At 38.0% G+C, this 19,267-nt stretch overlaps 1 protein-coding gene across 1 annotated transcript; it reads right to left on the reverse strand.

Annotated features, from left to right (window-relative positions):
• Positions 1-1,801: 1,801 nt before the first annotated feature.
• Positions 1,802-17,192, reverse strand: LOC145788195 (DCN1-like protein 5). Its single transcript, XM_082599885.1, has 7 exons — positions 17,053-17,192; positions 13,001-13,128; positions 7,465-7,624; positions 7,174-7,282; positions 6,543-6,647; positions 6,233-6,335; positions 1,802-2,375 (listed from the first exon to the last, which is right to left on the reverse strand). Exons 1-7 carry the CDS (start codon positions 17,121-17,123, stop codon positions 2,320-2,322), a joined length of 732 nt encoding a protein of 243 aa, XP_082456011.1. The 5' UTR covers positions 17,124-17,192; the 3' UTR covers positions 1,802-2,319.
• Positions 17,193-19,267: the final 2,075 nt, after the last annotated feature.

Raw genomic sequence — 19,267 nt, forward strand, 5'->3', positions numbered from 1 at the left:
GAAATTGTACGAGGCGTAGGACTTTTAAAGGAAGCGTATCCGGAAGATGTTGACCCGAAACTTACTGATGAACTTCTACATTTTCATTTGTAGACTACATGAGACAAACACAAAACCAAGGGCTTGCCGGTACAGAAGAGCAATCTATTTCCTTGTCTCATGGAAACCTTTATGAAATTATGTTCAAGGAAAAAATTAACACTGCCTTTCCTAATGTGGAAACAATATTAAGACTGTTTCTAAGCTTAATGGTCACTAACTGCTCAGGAGAGAGATCTTTCTCAAGGCTCAAAAGCATCAAAAATAAACTGAGATCGACAATGTTTCAAGAAAGGTTGTCCGCACTGAGCATTGAGAGTGACAAACTTAAACAGATAAATTTTGATGAACTTTTGCATGATTTTGCTTTGACGAAAGCTAGAAAAAAAATTGGTAGCATAGTCTTACTCTATTTGATGGCTGTAAATACTTCTTATGTCCTCGTAAATAAACTTTACAATTATTGTAACGGTTGTTTGATCAAAGAAATTAAAATTAAAAGCAAAATTGCTTTAACTAAATTTTTATTTTTTTAATTAAAAATTTGCACCCATGAATGTGGAAAATGAAAAGAACGAAGAGTTTAATGCACTCATATTTTTAACATTAAGCAATGACATGTGATGTTGTTTAGAGAGAAATTCTAAGCTCAAAAATAGGGAGGGCCTCACAAATGGAATAGCTTAGGGCCTCTCATGGTTTAAATCCGGCCCTGAGTGGCATGCATGTCACAGTAATATGAGAAACGTGGGTTACTGTATGTTTTATGTGTCAAGTAAAAAAGCAATCCAATTCGGCATATTGTTGAAAAAAGTAGCAGACAAACAAACAGACAATAGCATGACGATCCAGTTCAAGAAACAACTGGTTGGACCACATGGCCACCTCTTTACCGAAAGATGGCGATTGGCGGAAGAGGATGTCAGGCATTGTCAGTGTTGCAAGGTGTTTTGAACTAAAAATAATATTTGTTCTTTTAAAGTCTGCTTGAAATAATAAGCAATTAATGAAATCAACAACATCACAACTGCTAAAAATTTTCCGCAACTGGAAAGCAAAACTAGCCCAGTTTGGCAGGCAAAACTTTAAAAATTATCAAGCATTTTCAGAAATTGGCAGCAATTTTGAAGTGTTTTCTGACCATACCTAATGTTAACTCTAAACTCCAATCGTAATCGGCAAAAATGGTCCGATTGGAAACAGGCAACCTTGACAATAGGTATTTGGAGGCACCGTCTCAAGCAGTGCAGCAACGTCATTTCTCTTGTATTTTTTCACCGCGAATCTGAATTTAAAGCTGTTCTTTTGCGCGATTCTTTGCAAAGGTCGTAAAATTTCTATTTAGTACTTTTTTTATGAAACTTACAGAAAAGCATTTATAAGCATTTAAATTATGATCGACTTTAGCAAATTCTTCTCAATGCGTCTCGGGACTTTTGACGCAGGGTCGGTTATCAAAATTCGGCAGAGTAAAGCACCGTCAGAGAAGAATCTGATTGTTTGCCGGGGAATTATCCCACCGACTGGGTACCGTTGAATACAGAGTAGTTAGAAATTGTTACGGTAGCCTACTTTTGCAACAATTTTGTTTCGTTTTCAATCTAACTTTGACGAACTAAACATAACACTTGAAATGAAATAACACCAGGCAACACTATTATTGAAAGACTTTCCTTCTTTCATCAGATCGAAACACGTCCTATATTTCTAAAAGTTCTTGCATTCAATGCAGCTTTTAAGTTTTACAAAGCAGAAATTGCTATGAACTGTTAAAATGTTGTATTTGCAATAAATCAACCGTTTTATTAACTACATTCACAAGCGAACGAATTTGACATTGGTACAGTCGCCCACATTGTCAGACTAGGCAATAAAAACAAGGCTGTGAAGACAAGACCAGAATATTTTTATCTGAATTCGCAGCCCGGATGAAACATCTTTCAAATTTCATACTTTCCCTGAGGAAAGTAGAATATGTCGCATATAAATAACGTTGGTGAAACTTGGATTAATATCAACAAAAAAACTTTCACCGGACTTGTAACTTACTTTTGCCTGGAAAAGCCTATATAGCAGCAGATTTGATGTGACTGGACTTAATTTTTTGGAGCTTTACACTCAATAAGCCTTCTATGGGTCATTATGCGCATTGGAAGAGTTACGATGAAACTCATTGATTAGATAGTTTAACCCCCATGAGTTGCTTGGCCAGCATAAGGCGCACATTTAAATCTAAACAAACAAAATAAATAGAAAACAAGCGAAAATTGTCTATAGATATTAGTTCGCACTGGTCTCCTTTATACACTCCACGAATTCATCCATAAGAACAGGCCCTGAAAATACAAAAATGCAAGAGACAACGTTTAAGCCACGACATCGACAGTTGCTTATGTTCCAAAAGGATTATCGTTATACCGTCAGTTAAAAGTAAACAAAAACTCTTAATCACATTGCATTGAATGGGGTAATCAGCCAGACTAGGAGCAGAGACCTAACGTACCCAGTAGATAAATCTATGAGTGGTAGGTTCAAGGGAACGGCAAAAACATAATTAATAAATCAGCTTTAAACATAAATTCTTGTCCATTGCTGCAGACTAGCAGTATAAATCTTTTGTTCAAACGACTAGTAGGCTGAGGCTACACACTACACAGCCTATGCTAAAGAAACGCTGAGACGCTGGGTGTGCTGCAAAGGTTAACAAAATGTTCTTCTTTGTGAATCCATTTTGTCTTTGTCTTAAATTTTTTCTTTGATGAGCGTTTCTACAGGCAAGATACGTGAGAAGTTGTTTGAAAGTTAGTTAATAAAATTATGGGATTAATGCATTGTTGATCATGTCTAATGACTGTGATTTTCAATTAAAGTATTTTTGCAAAGGCTCGATGATTGATCTTTAAATAAGGGACCGTTCAAATATTACGTAACGCTATCGAGGGGGAGGGGGGGGGGGGTTATGAAAAGCGTTACGTTAGCGTCACATCGGGGGGAGGGGGTTCAAGCAAAACGTTACGTAACGCTTACGAGTACGGTACGGTAGTTTATTTGTGCATACTTTCCGAGTCAAGCAGCAAAAAAGCGACACATGGTGATGAACAGGTATGCAGGTGTACCTATGACCACTAGCGTACGCAGAGGGGGGGGGGGGGCCGTTGGGTCATGCCCCCCCCCCCCCCCCGAAAAATATTTTAGTAGTTAACGACGTAGATTAAAGCATTCAATATGTTTTGGATTGCACTGTCAAAGCAATTAGGCTAACAATGTTGTTGTATAGACTAAGCCAATACGAAATACATAGCCCAATCCACCTACCCCACCCCAGGTATGCCAATGTAGCATAGTGTTCTGTAAGCCTGTTATAGCGAGAAAGAAATGGATAAAGTCTAAACTAAAACCATACTGGGATATCATGAAGACGTCCGAGATATCAATGGCCAGTGGCGTAGCCAGGGGGGGGGGGGGGTGGGGTTACAACCCCCTCTTTGGCACGCGTGTGACGTCACGATATTGAGAATGATGCTTTCAGTCTCTTTATGCTTGGGAATGATGCTTTGTCTAAAAAAAAACTTGCCTAATTTTAAACAAAACTGCAAGAGCGAGTTTTGCCAATACCAAACATTTCAGCCAGGAATTAGCAACAAGAAAACATAGACTTAGCTTTATTTCCGAAAAATGCCGAAGAAAACATGATCTTATCCTTTTGCTATGCAACCTGACAGCACCATTTTACAGGAATATTTATACCCACATTTTTGTTGCAAATGCTCTCAGAATGCACCAAATTCAAAGTAATTTTTCAAAATTTTCTGGGGGAGGCCCCCCAGACCCCCCGCCGCTGGGTGTCGTCTTAGGCGAAAACGCCGTCGGGCTAAGCCCACCGGTCGTCAAACTTTCCCCCCTTTCAAAATTCCTGGCTACGCTACTGTCAATGCCCCCCCCCTTCAGAAAATCCTGCGTACGCCACTGCCTATGACTGTTACATAACCTAGGCCTACATATGTTCATTAAAGAACCAAATGACTTTGACACAAACCTCTCAACAGGTAGAAGACATTCATACGTGCGAGTCTGAAGAAGACAATTATCCATCAAGTTCGAACCACACAAAGCGAGAGTAGGCTATTGCTCCAATATATAGAAACATTTTTGAAGCATTGATGACCCCATTCGAAGATGCTTAGCTTTCCTTGCGGTTTCTTTTGCGCTTTTGTGATGTTTCTTTCAATACATAACCAAACAATGAAAGGTTTGGATAGAAACATTTTGGACGGTGGGCTACTAGACGTTTTCAGTAGGTACATAACGTTTTAATCCAAAAAAAGAATATAGCTAAAATTTCATGTCTCAAACGTAAGCTTTAGGTGCATACAAACCAAGATATTTTATCAGCACGTGTTTCCACGTCATAATTTTGATATACACTGGCAAAACGGGCTTTGTAATGGAAAAGCGTCACGTGGGGGAGGGGGGGGTTGACAAAAACGTTACGTTGGCGTCACATGGGGGAGGGGGGGTCAAAAATTCGGAAAACAGCATTACGTAATATTTGAACGCTCCCTAAGCGGAGGGTCGTAGAAAACAAGGAAGACCCAAGAAAACGTGGAAAAGGCAAGTTGAAGAGGAAAGCAGCAAGGTGGAAGTGGGCTTTACAGGAGAGGACGCGTTAGACACTTAGACAGATCGATGTGGAGTCAGGGTGTGTGGCGATTGCGGCACTTGGAGGTGAATCCGGCTACCTTCGTAACGGGGACATCACCGGATTAAAACTGGACTACTACTACATAGCTAAGATGCATAAATTGCAATTGTATGCAACATTAACTTGTACGCAATAAGCTCATCTACTATAGACCTACATTGGGAGCGTCCAATGTATTCTCCGTTTTCGAATTTATATTGCCAAATTGGTAGTTTTTTGTACTATGGAAAATTTCCAGCAACCTCTTGAACTTTTCAAAATTTGTTGGTTGACGACAATTGTTACCAAAATGCAAGTGCTACAGATGGTGCTGCTACATCACTGACTACGGGTGTAAGTAATCTTTTTCGAAATACAGACTGGTTCAAACACTTCCACAACCTGGTCACAGTGGCCATTAAATTAATAAAAAAAAAGTGAAGTGAACGCAAGCCTTAAAGCAGCCGGCGGCCATCGCCGCTAAGTAGTGCTTGAATGACCGCCGGTGCTACCTCCTCAGTCGGCCAATTTGGCCGCCGGTTTCTTCTAGCTAATTATTTAATTTCGCAATTTAGAATGATCGTGGATTAACTGTCGAAAATATGTAGTATCAAAGAGTGACGCAGAATTAGGTCAGCACGTCATAATCACCACTGTTGCATTGTGCGAAAACATTTGGTATTGTATGGAAAATATCCAGCTGCGATCACCAGCTATACGTCTTGTTTGTAATTCCCGACGTTTATTTTAACGAAGTGTTAATCCGAAACAAAATTTGTAATTTTTCCCTGATTTAACGACTGCAAACGTAGAATTAATGTAAAAATGACGGATTTTGTTGTCTGGGTAGGTTAGTTGACATCCGACGGGAAAACACGTGTCTACATAGTTGAGAAATGTTCCCGCTGTGGGTTAGTGACTTCACACCCTCAATGGTGACATCATAACGGAATAAATGGTCAGGTTTTATGAAAGGTGGTATGCAGTTGAAACAATTCACTGAGCAGCGAGCAGTGAAAACAATTTAGGGTTGTTAGATGGTCCCGCATTACCGGATTACAATTCCGATAAAGGAGTTATTGCGTGGTACAATGATTCTATTGCAGTACGTCGCCAGACTTCAACGCTAAGTGATCATTTTGGCATTGTTGCAAGTTTAATTCTATTTACTTGTGCTATCGTTAGCCTATTTGTATTTTGGCTTCCAAGCACGCAGATTTGGCCGCCGAGAAGGAGCTCTCGGTAGGCCACGATGGCTGCCGGAAAAAAAACACTAGTTTTAAGGCCTGTGAACGTTATCGTAGGTTCATTTCATTAAATTCAGAATGCCACAAAACGAATCGGTTGTTTCTGTGCGGTCTTATAATGACTGCCTCAAGGCTAAGTGGTTGCTGATTACTAAGCCAGGCGGTAAAAATAATGCAAAAACAACTGCTACAACAAAAATTGTTGACAAAAACATTTCCAACGTCCAAAAGCTGCTATGTAAGCAGGATACAAAAACAAACTTACAAGCACCATCCATGTCGTAGTTGGAGAGATCAGGTCGTATCAGTCTGCTGAACTCTAAAATGTTGTTCCATTGGTCTCGGTTGATTGCTTTGCACTTCGAGGTCTTAGGGAAATAATGGAATAAGGCATACATTGAATCGATGTAAAAACGGCGGATTTTAAAGCAGAGGTGTGTCCCTGAGCAAAAACTGCCGCCTTTGCATCCTCGAAAGACGATGTAAATATAGAAACATTTGATGACTTTATGCTAATAGCAGTTTTAGAGCAGCATGACAGGTTATTGCAAATAAAACCTTAAACACATACTCACTTCCAAGTATGATTGAAATCGTGGATACAAAGGCCATCGGTTCGTTAACAACACATCAAGCATTCCACGAGCTGTGTCGGAGTCCATAGTTCTCTGACCAGCTTCCTTCAAACAAACAAAAAAATGCAACGTCACTTCATTCATCCAGCTTAGTCTCAATCAACCGATATGTGACTAATCGATAAAACAAATTGCTTTAACCATTTCTCATTATCATTTTGTTTCGGTTGGCTCTCAGGATCTGGTGGCGTGGAGAAATGCCACCAGACATTCGTTGCAGTCCAACTCTCGCAGTACGGGAAGCAAGAGACGTTAAATAGTATCCAGATAGATTTCTGTTGAAATGTCTTGGCCCACTTGCTTTCATGTCTGGTGAAAAAGTTGTAGACAAGATTCTTCCAAAATATAACTGTTGCTTGTTAACCGCAAGTGAATAAAAACGTTGAAGTAATATGTGTTCCTCGGCAGCCTATTATAGCAAGCATTCACAGCGAGACCCGGCTGACAGCCAATAAAAACGCTCCATTCTACATACGTTTAAGTAATGTCACAAGCGTGCAAAACTAGGATGCGATGGGGTTTTGACAAAACCGCAACAAACGTCTATTTATACTGTACGTTGAACTCACACCTTGGCAAAATCAAACGCATATCGATAAACAGACTTGAAATAGGAGGAATCGTTCAAAAGAACTCGCAATCCGCATAATTTACTCTGTAGTTTTGCGCTGCTGTCACATCTGTAACAGAAGCAGAAAAAAAACATTTCGGTGATAAACAAACCACAACAATAGCAACGATTTGAAAGAATTTTAAACTGTTGAAAAAAGCAGGTATTTTTTTCCTCTGCATTATTTCTTGCATGTAAATGTGACTCAAGCGATCGAAAGCAGTGCTTAATTTTTGAAATAAGAAAACATACTGTAAGTTCTGCATTCCGTTTGTCCATTCTTGCAATGTGAAAAATCCCATTGTCTGTGCATTAAGCTTTTGCGCAATAACAAGCATGACAATATCGTCAGGCTCCACTCCAATGGACTTGCAAAGTGATTCTATTCCTTCAGGTCCAATCTGCTCATTTTCTGGTTAAGGATAATACAACTTAAAAAAACTAACAAAATACAACTTTGTAGAATTGGTAATCAAAGAGATAATGATGGAATGTGGACTAACTATTTTGTTCAGAAACCAAGATTAACCCAAAAATATTATTGAAAAATGATTGGCAACAAATTAAGTTGAATGCATCAAACAACATTATAAAACTGCAATAAAATCAACAAAATAGAAATTCATTTTTGCCATAACACTGTGGCCACATAAAATGCATCATTTGAAAAAAAAGATATATTGAAATAGTCATATATTATCCAGCTGAACATTAATGTTAAGGCCTACATGAAAATTGTCAAGAACCTGGTTCGCTTTGGTCCTTCACAGTATTACTATTTTTGAAGATTAGAATTCAGCTTGAATTTTTTTTAACTTTGAAATATCTGACCATAAAAATATTCATTGCACTGCAGAATCAATATTCTGTTAGATGGTAAAAATTAGCAAAAAGTCTTTTAAAAAATGAGCGCAGCGTTAACTGAGTAGCATTAGTTAGTAATTACACTTTAGTGCAGTCGGTCTAATGTAGTGGAAGTATAACTTAGAGCAGGGGCGGGCAACATACAGCCCGCGGGCCGGACCCGGCCCGCGACGGGATTTTGAGCGGCCCGGAGACAGTTTCCGGTCTTTACATGATAATGGCCCACGGCCACACTCTGCCGCAACCCCCCACTACTTGCTTAATACGTCAAATAATAGTGATTGTTAGTTATTCTTTAGTTCTTTGTTTTCGGTTTTTAGTCAAGTGACAAGCATGTTATTTTCTGTCATAAACGGGCCCTTCCATCCTTTTTCTTTGTCTCTTGTAAGAATTGAACACCAGACTTCAAGGGAAGGGCACTTTTGCTCACGAAATGTACTCAACAGTGAAGGCATTCAGGGTGAAGCTAAAACTATTTTCTCGTCTGCTCAATCAGAATATCACAACACACTTTCCAACACTCGAAACTACGGCACCCCAGATGATGACGGTACTACGACAGTAGTATAGATCGAACGACTATTGATCGAACGACTATTAATCGAACGACGGTTAATCGAAACGTCTGTTAAACGAACGAAAATTAATCGAACGACTAACCCTAACCCTAGATAAAATTTGTTTCGGAAGATTCGTCGTCCGATAAACTGTCGTTTCGATAAACAGTCGGTCGATGAACTGTCGTTTCGATAAACAGTCGGTTCGATTAAGTGTCGTTTCGATGAATTGTCGCGTCACGGATGATGACAATTGAGAAGTACACCAATATGATATCTGCACTAGACAATGAATTTGATCGTCGTTTTGCGGACTTCCAGAAACTTTCTGCCGAGTTTGATATCTTGTCATCATCCTTTACAACTGACTTTGAAAAGGTGCTGGATGCTCTACAGCTGGAATTGATTGATTTGCAGTGTGACTACCCTGAAAGAGATATTCCAATCTAAAAGCATTGACAAATTTTATGCGTCACTGAATGAGTCCAAGTTTGCCAACCTGAGAAAGATGGCCATGAAACTATTTGTTCTGTTCGGGTCTACCGTATATACATTTGCGAGCAAACAGTTTCGACCATGACCATTAACAAGACAAAGCTGCGATCCAATCTCACTGATGTTCCCGTGCGGTTTTACTGAGGGTTTCTACGTCCGACATGCAGCCAGAGTTTAAAGAACTTGACAACTTTGATCGACCACAGATGTCTCATTGACTTCAGCAGCTATTGAAGTACATTACGGTAATAAATTCATTAAATACTGTTTTTAATCTCTATACCTTAAACTTAAAGTTTACATTACATTAAATACGATGTATTCCTAGTCTAGGTAGATAAATACCGGTACGCGATTAATGTAGCGATTCATGAATCCGGCCCGCCAAGTACTTCATTTTCCCATATCAGGCCCGCTGACTATAGAAGTTGCCCGCCCCTGACTTAGAGCATGACCAAAGTAACCTACATAAAGTGGGCAATGGGCATGGAAGACCATCAAGCATAGGCGCCAACTTTTCAAAAAACCTTGGCAGGCGAGAAAGGCGACGACGTCATAACCATAACACTATTTTACTCAATTAAAATAGTCTTTGATTAAGCTTACCGTCTTGTTTATATTGACACCTAGGTCGCAACCCGAATTTATTAGAACCGCTGCTTGAAACGATTAGTTTTACGCATGCAGTACGCCTAGTCTTAAAAATTTTGATATTGTTAGCTCATAATTGGAACAGTTGGAAAACAAGCCGATTCATTGCCTTTTTGTGCGAGTGAATAACAACGATCAAAACAGTGCAGTTATAGAAATAAAACGCAAAAAATCATGATCTCAAGCAGGATGAAAACCCGCTAATAAAACCAGGATCAGTTTTATTAACCTCGTTTCGCTCGTTTTGCTAATTACTTACCTTCAAAGCATTAACAACGGCGAAGTGTTTTCTCTTCTGTTTTTATCGAAAGTTTTTTATTGAATACAGTAGGCTATATCGACGGTCGAAAAACAAAAAAAGTCATAAGTGCATTTTTACACTTTGGAGTAAAGGGCCAAAAAAACGGGTCTGCTACTATTTGGTGAGTCCGATTCGGTGAGTCCGATTCGGTGAGTTCGATTCGGTGAGTTCCTAACCTCTAACCCTAACTCCTAACCCTAAAACGGCAATGATAATTAGGCTACGGTACCCAATAATTTTAAAAAAAAATTGAAAAAATCCCCCGTTAAGGGATCGGACTCACCAAATCGGACTCACCGAAACGGGCCATTCCGCAAAAAAACACATTTTTTTTCTTTTATTGGATTTCGTTGACGCTTTTACTTTGAGAATTAATATCTGTAACTATAGTAGTAGATAACCCGAAGTGCATAGGTTTTGAAAATGCAAAAATAGGAATTTCTCAAAATGTCACTTACGACTTTCTTGTTTTCGACCGTCGATATACTCGAGTATAGGTCGAGATGTTCGCAAGTGATTTTCACCTCAAAAAGACAAGTTCAACTAACACGGGACAAGCTGTTGTCTCCAGCTCGGCAGTTTTCAAAATGAACGCACTTATGCTGCGGAAAAATCATTGTCGACGTAGATTACGGATTGTGAAATCGCGTCGGCCTAAGTAAAAGTTTTGAATACGTTTATTTGCAGTGATTCAACCTTAATTTTCAAATTTAATGATTTCTTGTCGATTCAAAACTTTATGCATTTGTTGAGCAATATATGCAAAACACACGAGACAATACAGCAGAAAGAGCTGTTTTAAGAGATCAATTTTTTATTTTTGCGTGTAGGATATAATCGTTCTTATTACGTAACATTCCATGGTCGTTGAAATCGAAGTCAAACCTTAGCGGGCGCATAAAACAATGATGTCAGGTTAGTTAGGTGATAATAGCGGTAAGAGACGTCATTAATGCAGGCAATATCTGCGACCAAGACCATTAAACACCTTTTCTTTTATCGGTTTTCGATTTGATTCTCACACATTGCGAACAAAACAATGCGTTCTGTTGAATCATAATTGATCTCACAGCGGAAAGACCTCGTTGAAACTAGCGCGTCTAATTTAACTGGTTTACTTAATATTGCAGTGAATAGTTACGTGACTATTCCAGCAGCATAAGTTACTCTACCATCTACTTTGAAATTTCCGTACCGTATGAGAAAGCCATGCGATCAACTACTGTTTTGCGGGCAAGAACAACGTAGGCTGTTTTTTGCTTCCGTCATTCTTTAAGTCTGTTTAATTTATCTAAATCTCTTTCGTGAAGTGTTTTATCTTTGAAACACCACTTGTAATAACCATTTTTGTTGCTCCTCAACCATAAATTTATGGGGGGCGCCGCCCCCCGGCCCGCCTGGAAGTCGGCACATATGCCATCAAGTCTGATACCAAGTAAAACACAAAACTTCTGACCTGTGGCACCCTTGTTGTTGTGTTAACTGATTTAAGGCAAAGAAAAAATATTCTTCTAACAAAGTAACTACAGAACTTATCATGGAACATGTTTGATACATTCCCTTGAAAACATTACAACTGCCTAATGTTATTCACCCCAATTAAGAAGTTGATATAATATCATGACTGCAGGTTGATGTTCCAAAAAAAAATAGTTGACTTCAAGTTTGTTCAAGTCAATTCTTGATGAAATACCGTACCAGTAATAAAGAGGTTGACAAGAAAAATATATACCTTTATTTCACCATTGCCACTAGTAGGCTATCTTAAGAGATAAATTTTTACTGAAAAACTTTTTTCCACTTAGAACTTGCTAATCTTGAATAAAAGGTATGTACAGTTTGTACCAGTAGAACTCGGTTAATCCGGATTCGATTTGACCGGCGATTCCATCCGGATTAGGCGAAGATCCGGATTAACCGATGACGGTTCTATCAAGCCTGACGTTACCTAGATAGAAGGGTATCGGTAAAAATCACCGAAATTGAACGCATTAGTGTGGTCATCTGCCAATTCCGAGACGCGCGATCACCACATTAGCGATAGAATTCTTTTGAAATGCAGTATGCATGTAAAACGAAAGTATTTGTAGACTCTGCGTCTAACGCAAGAACACACTGGCAAAAGTTATATCTTCAGACATGCGTGTCGGAATAATCTGTAGTCACTCAAAACTTTTGAAAACAGTTACAGAAGACGAGTTTCTTTGGAAAACTTACAAAAAATCAAACAAAGTCTTCTATTGGAAAAACATCACCGACATACCACCGAAAATTCCACCGACATCTTTTCAAGTTACAGTACGAGTTTGAGCATTTGCACACAAATTTTGCGTTAGGAGGGATTACTGTTCATGAAAAGAAGAAATCCGCAATAATTTATTGCGTCACATTAACGGAACAATAGATAAGAAATTTCTCGCAATAAGCCACGTTACGTTTTAGCATAAAATGGCAAAACTGTCGGCAAAATCCGGATAAAGCGATAGAGAAAGCGCAACTTTTGTCCGGAATAGGCGAAGATCCGGATTAAACAATCCGGATAATCCGAAGCCGTTTCTCAAGAAAAAGATTACAAATCATTTGTACTTCCAGTTTCATCCGGATTAGGCGAAGATCCGGATTAACCGAATCCGGATTAACCGAGTTCTACTGTATATTGATTGCATTATTATTTTGTGTGTGAAGATAATTTTGAACGGAAAGCCTTATATGGATACTAATGAATTATACACTGTTGTCTATCTTTGTATTATTATGAAGTGAAGCATTTACACCAACATTCTCACTTACTTTCTAAGGCTCACATATTTCACAAAAAAACAAAAAAAAACCTTTAAGCTCTACTAGCATTCAGCAATGTTGTTTGAAATTAAAATACACTCAATACATTTATCTACTGATCTACCATTTGATGAAGTACCTGCATACTCTTTAAACCACTGCAAGCATTTCTTGAAAGAAAATGGTTCTGGTGATTTGGGATGTGCATTATTTCTTTGGCGTGAATGTGAAGAAAACATTTCACCAATCTTTTTCTGTGATTTTTGGCTGAAATCATCACAATTGCATCAATGCAGTATTATGTATATTCAATTTAGCAAACACAGATTTGCTCATTAAAATTTCAAATCTTGCTCAGTTCATGATGGCTTTATAATGCTATGTTCTTCTATTTATAATGACTTAGTTATAAGTATTAATTGAAACCTTGCAATGGAATAGTGGATTAATATGTAATACACTTATTAAATTAGTTTCTATTTTTTTAGGTATTTATCACATATATATATAATATTTAATATGACATTAACAAAAGCACTTTAATGCTTATTGCCAATACTTAACATGCTGTTAGATTGCACACAATACTTTTTTATAAATACAGATTTAGTCAATTGTCAATTGCATAGTACACATACATAGTACACATTGCATAGTACACAGAAATGTACGTATACGCCGCAAATGTAAACGCCGCACACCTGCGGCGTAGACTTTTTGTTTACGCTAACGCTTGCGGCCACATTTTTTGGATAGTTTGCGCTTGAGGCTACGTCGTAAAGTTTTCACGGTTTTTTAGCGCATAGCGTCAACGCATACTTTTTAATGTCTTTTTTTCGCTACAACACGCCAATACCTTCCAGCGCTGCAGTTGAAAGAATGTTTTCCATGGGCAAATACATATTGGAACCAAAACACAGCAAAATGTCAGATGAACACTTTCAGATGCTTGTGTTTCTTCGTGGAAATTCAAAATAAAACTTGTTTGTTTCAAGTGGTTTATACTGTGTGAATGTTTGGCACCTCGCAAACAAAATTAGTTTACGCTAGTGTATGCGCTGACGCCGCCAACTTTTTTTACAAGTTGCGTTGACGCATACGGCGTATGGTTTTTCGAACGTTTGCGTTAACGCTGACGGCGTCAATATTTTTTGTATGCGCGTACATCACTGGGCTCCAGCGCCCGTCGACCGAGGGACAGAGTGGCTTCTTCACGACGAAGCTCAGCGGGTTGGATGCCAGGAACGGAGTGGAAACTGGCTGGTTCCTTTGGGTTGAATAGGAGAGCAAGATGGTTTGTAGAGGCCCACTAGGGTGTACGGTTTTTAAACTTTTTTTCAAATTTTCCAACAAAACCAAATTTTTTTGTCGGGAAATAAGCTGAAAACTCATTATCTAAAATATTTTTTTCCTACTCCAACAATTCAAGGTCCCAACTCAAGAAAGAAATTGGTGTAAAATCATGGTACCGGCGATGGGAATTTTAACCACTAAAAAGGACTTTGAAGCTTTTTGCAGTTAGTATTGAGTAACATTAAGAGTTCGATATAAAAAAGTGTGCCACAGTGGTCACTAGCCTGGGGTTCAAAGAGCTACGGGGCTGGAAGGGCCCCAAACAGTGGCTGCAAGGGTCCTAAAAATGTCCAAGTCAGCTTTATGAAAACGACGGGGGTCAACTTGCACTGTAATTGCAAGTTCAATAATTAATCTCATTACCAAGCCAAAGACACTTTAGCCTTGGTTCAATGTTATTAGGAATAACATATTGAACTGTTTGGTTTACAGATTGTCGCTGACAGGGTCCAGCACTATTCGCTGGTAGGTAGTCAACTCAAACAGATCACTCAAAATTGACAAACATGAAGTGCTGTTGCTGGGATGTGTAGCTTCCCATCCCAGCCGTTTTGTGACTTAGAATGAGTTACTCGGTAGTCTCTGAAACTAAGAGTTTTATAGATTAATTATTAAAAAAAAACAGCTATTGTACTTGCAGCATATCATTATACTTTTCCTTATTTAATTCATTCACAGAATATTTTATGGTAGTTTTGTAACACTGTAAAATGGCAACTTCAGCTACTAACATCCGAATGTCCATGAAATAACTACCAACCCATCAAATAAAGAAACAACCCAATGTTGTTGAGAAGTGAAAAGAAACTTGCCTCTTTTTATGACATTACCATGCAATGTTCACCATGTTTATCACTCGCTACCCCAAACATCTGGCATTCATTAAAAAACAACCAGATGTCAAATGAAAGAGCAATTGGTTTTATGAAAAAAGGCATTACTGAAGGAAAAGTAAATGATAGATGATAAATGAAAAATAATGATAAGCAGGCCCAGGAAAAAATTAATGAGGTTGATGACCGAATAAGAGGTTATCTTATTTCGATGATGCACTGATTACTTGCAATGCTCATTCAATGTTGCCAGGGCTGTGGAGCCACTGTAAGAGAGCATTGGCTTCAGCTCCAGCGCCATCAAGCATTTATCAAATAGCTCTGTTAGGATAGTAATGATATGCAGGCACAGGAAAAAATTAATGAGGTTGATGACAGAATAAGAGGTTATCTTATTTCGATGATGCACTGATTACTTGCAGCATTCAATGTTGCCAGGGCTGTGGAGCCACTGTAAGAGAGCATTGGCTTCGGCTCCAGCGCCATCAAGCATTTATCAAATAGCTCTGACTCTAGCTTCGGAGCCATCAGGCATTCATGCAATAGCTCGGGAGCTGCAAATTTTTAAAAAATTGCTCCAGCGCCGGCTCCATTAAGTATGTTTATTGTTTATGGCATTTACCACAGTAGGACAAAACGGTTTAGTAATTTGCATTGTAATATTATATATACATTATACAGTATATAAAATTCTGTTTAAAGGGGCAAGCACACTAAAGTAGTAGTTTTGCAGCCTCATGTTATCAGTTTATCAGTATTACTACTTGATTTTAAGCTAATCAAGATTAGGCTACCCAACCCTGAAGCTGGAGCAGATAAAATTTTTGTAGCTTCGGCTCCACAGACATTTAAAAAAGGCTCCAGCTCCAGAGAAAATGCTTGGCTCCACATCTCCAGCCCTGAATGTTGCTGCAATAAATTTCAATCTTGTTGTTCGTTTTTGATGTGATTATGTGCTTTTTGTGTTATGGTAGTGTTTAAAATGTTTGTTTTCTGACTGATATTGCAAAATTTTGGTGTAGACAAGCATCAAAGGAGTACTTTGGACATTGTAGTAGTGTTGATGGTTTCATGCAGTGTGTACCAAAAATGTATCTACTTTTTTTGTGTGCTCAGTACTCAACTTACATGTTCTCGTAATAATATAAAATGGAGAAAAGTTATTGTTGCACTTGCTAACATATTGGGTTTGGTGTTTTTGAAGCAGAATCAAAAAAATAGATCAGTTAATGAAAATCAAGAGATGCGTTTATTTTTTTGTTACACACTGTAGATAAGGTTTGTTTAAATGTAGAAAAGTGGCAGTTGGGACCTCGAAACCATGGAGTTGAGAAAAAATATTTCACATGTGGTCATAACTACTTATTTCCCGACAAAAAACAATGGTTTCACTATAGGTTGTAAAAAACCATACACCCTAAGGCCCAGTCAGTCAGCAAATCTCCGTCGCTCCTAATGTTGTTGTAGCCCCAGCCGATGCGCTGGCAGTTGAAATCGCCTTCCACGTGTTGTGCACACAACAAGACATTCAAAAGCATACTCAAGTGCTGCGTGCAAAAATGGATTGTGTGCAGCCGCTTGCACTTGAACGTAATTAATACGAGAGAGTTTAAATGAGCGTTTGAGCAACTTGTGTTTCTTCTAAAGGCATGTGTGATTGGTTTTGAGTGTGCTTTTGCTGGCCGATGTTTATCAGCGAAAAATAGCCGATACAATATATCGGTTACTCCTGATATCGGCCGATAAATATCGGCTTACCGATATATCGGTCGAGCTCTAAACAATAGTACATAAAGCTTTGGTAGAGTTTGCTTTGTTGAACAGTAGACAGACAAAACCATGTAACTTCAATGGGTTTAACATCTTCAAACATTTAATGTAAAGTTTCAAATATTATGATCCCTGACGAAGGACAGTTTTAGACCATTAAGCATGAGTTAGCTACAATATAAGCATTTAAGCAAAATTCTCTGGAATACACAACACATTTACATTTAAATCAAACCTCTTTTTATTCTTTTTAATCTGCACATCTTCTGAGCATGTGGCTTTTCTTTTTTTGTTTTGCAAAGGCATGTTTGTTCATTATATAATTTCAAAAACCTTTAATATTCAAGCAGACATTGCTAATTTCTGAACAGTTCTCAAAATAAAGTATAGTTTTATTCACTTTTTACTCCTTTGGAAAACTTTATTGCACAGCAGTATTTGAATTGGCAACAACAACAAACTGGCAACATTTACAACAACAAACTCTTCTTGTCAACCATTATATCTAGGGTGCTGTAAATCAAATTCAGTTACTATTTTTAGCAACATCTACAGCCTGTTTCACCCTTTACTGGAGATCATTAGAAGGTAGAAGGTCCTTATTCAAATAGAATCTATTTATTAGAAAATAGTATATAGCTGAATTTGATGTAATTTGCTCTGCTTGGCTTTTTTGATGGGCATTAAGCACTTTTTGTAATATCAATAGCATTTATAGTTTGCGATCCTGGACATGTAGTCAATCAATCAATTTATTTTTTGGCTGTGGCTATATTTACACTATATACTGTAATAATAGCCTCAATAGTGTTGCCAGATAAGGAATTCTGCCCTAATTTGAGAAACGTTTGAAGCTGTTGAAAACAAAAACTTGTATATATATTGGAAATTTTTTATAGTCCTGGGCAAAGATCAAAACCCTAATCTAATTCCTAACTCTAACCCTTACCTTAACCCTTCCTAACTCTAGCAACACAGTGTTAACAGTACTAGTGTATATTCAGACTTTTTTACTGAAATGATATACGGTATCCTCTCTATACAAACAATACTTTGATATTATGAACATTAGTCAATGCTCAATAATCATTTCATACAAAAAATTTGGTAACGTTCAATGGCACTATCATTAGGCCCTAAACATGCGCATATTTGCAACAACAATGGTGGTTCACTTTATCTTAATTTGAGGGAAATTTAAAAGACAAGAATATGTGTTTGGTGGCCGTGCTTAACTACGGTATATTTATTGATGCGTATACCGCAATATTAGATCCTTTTATGCACGTCTTAAACCATTAAGGTTTTGCCACCTTTTCCTTTCGTTGGTTTTGTTACCGTATTTCTTTTTCACAATATCATTTCTTTTGCATTCTGACAAAGAAAAATAAATTGAATTAAATTGATTTGGAAAATTTTGAAGTCTTTGGCAGATAGAGCATACCGTACTTAACCGTAATCACAAACACCCACATTTGAAATTTTTTTGAAGATAAAAACATTGCCTAAAAGATGCGGAGATCTTGTTTTCTTATGTAGGAACAAAAAACAATTAAAATTTTGGTGAAATGCAATAAAGAGATTTTTCCATATTAGCAAATGACTGATAATAGCCTCAATAGCGTTGCCAGATAAGTTGCATTTTGTGATTTTTTTTCAGTCCTGGGCAAAGATCAAAACCTTAACCTTATTCCTAACTCTAACCCTTCCTAACTTTAATCCTAACTCTGGCAACACCTGATTCCAACCATGGCGTTAAGTGTGGAAAAATAGCCACTTCCTTAGAAAATTCCTTTAATTTTTGGACAGCGCACAGGAATCTTTCATCTGGCAACACTAGCAACAAAGTTGCCAGAATTTTTCGAAAAATAAGCAAGCAAATGTGAAAAAAACTATTTGATGTATCAAATGATCAAATTGTTTCAAATGTTTGGTATGGTTTGGTGGCAGCTAACTTTGGTGACTTTTTTTTTTCTGTCATTGTTGTTGTAAAAACTATTCGCCATTTATGTTTGTACATTTTTTCTCCCCAACAAAAGCGAACAAACTGAACTGTGCTCTTTCAATCTTGTAGCCTATTTTAGCACTGATAACAAAATAATAATTAATGACTGGTGCATCAGGATTGAGCTCTTCGGAGTTGAGCAGCTTTGTTTCTATTTTGCAAGATTGATTGTGAGTTTGATGTACAATACCAATCACATCAAGTACTGCTTTTTGGAGAAGAGGACATAATAAACAAGCTGATTTTTGTTTGGGGTGGAGGGGCCACAAAAAGTGTCATAGTTAGTTAAGTGAAGTTTGACCGTGGCGGTAAAAGAATAAACCCTCAACCCCGATGTCCAATGAGAGGAACTTAACTTCACGATCCTGAGAAAGTTCACTTATTAGTGCAGGCAGCTCCACCTGTCGTAAGGGTCAGAGTAGCACTGTTGCAGTTGAACGTGGAA

This window comes from Aplidium turbinatum, chromosome 2 (assembly GCF_918807975.1).
Source record: "Aplidium turbinatum chromosome 2, kaAplTurb1.1, whole genome shotgun sequence".
NCBI lineage: Eukaryota > Metazoa > Chordata > Ascidiacea > Aplousobranchia > Polyclinidae > Aplidium > Aplidium turbinatum.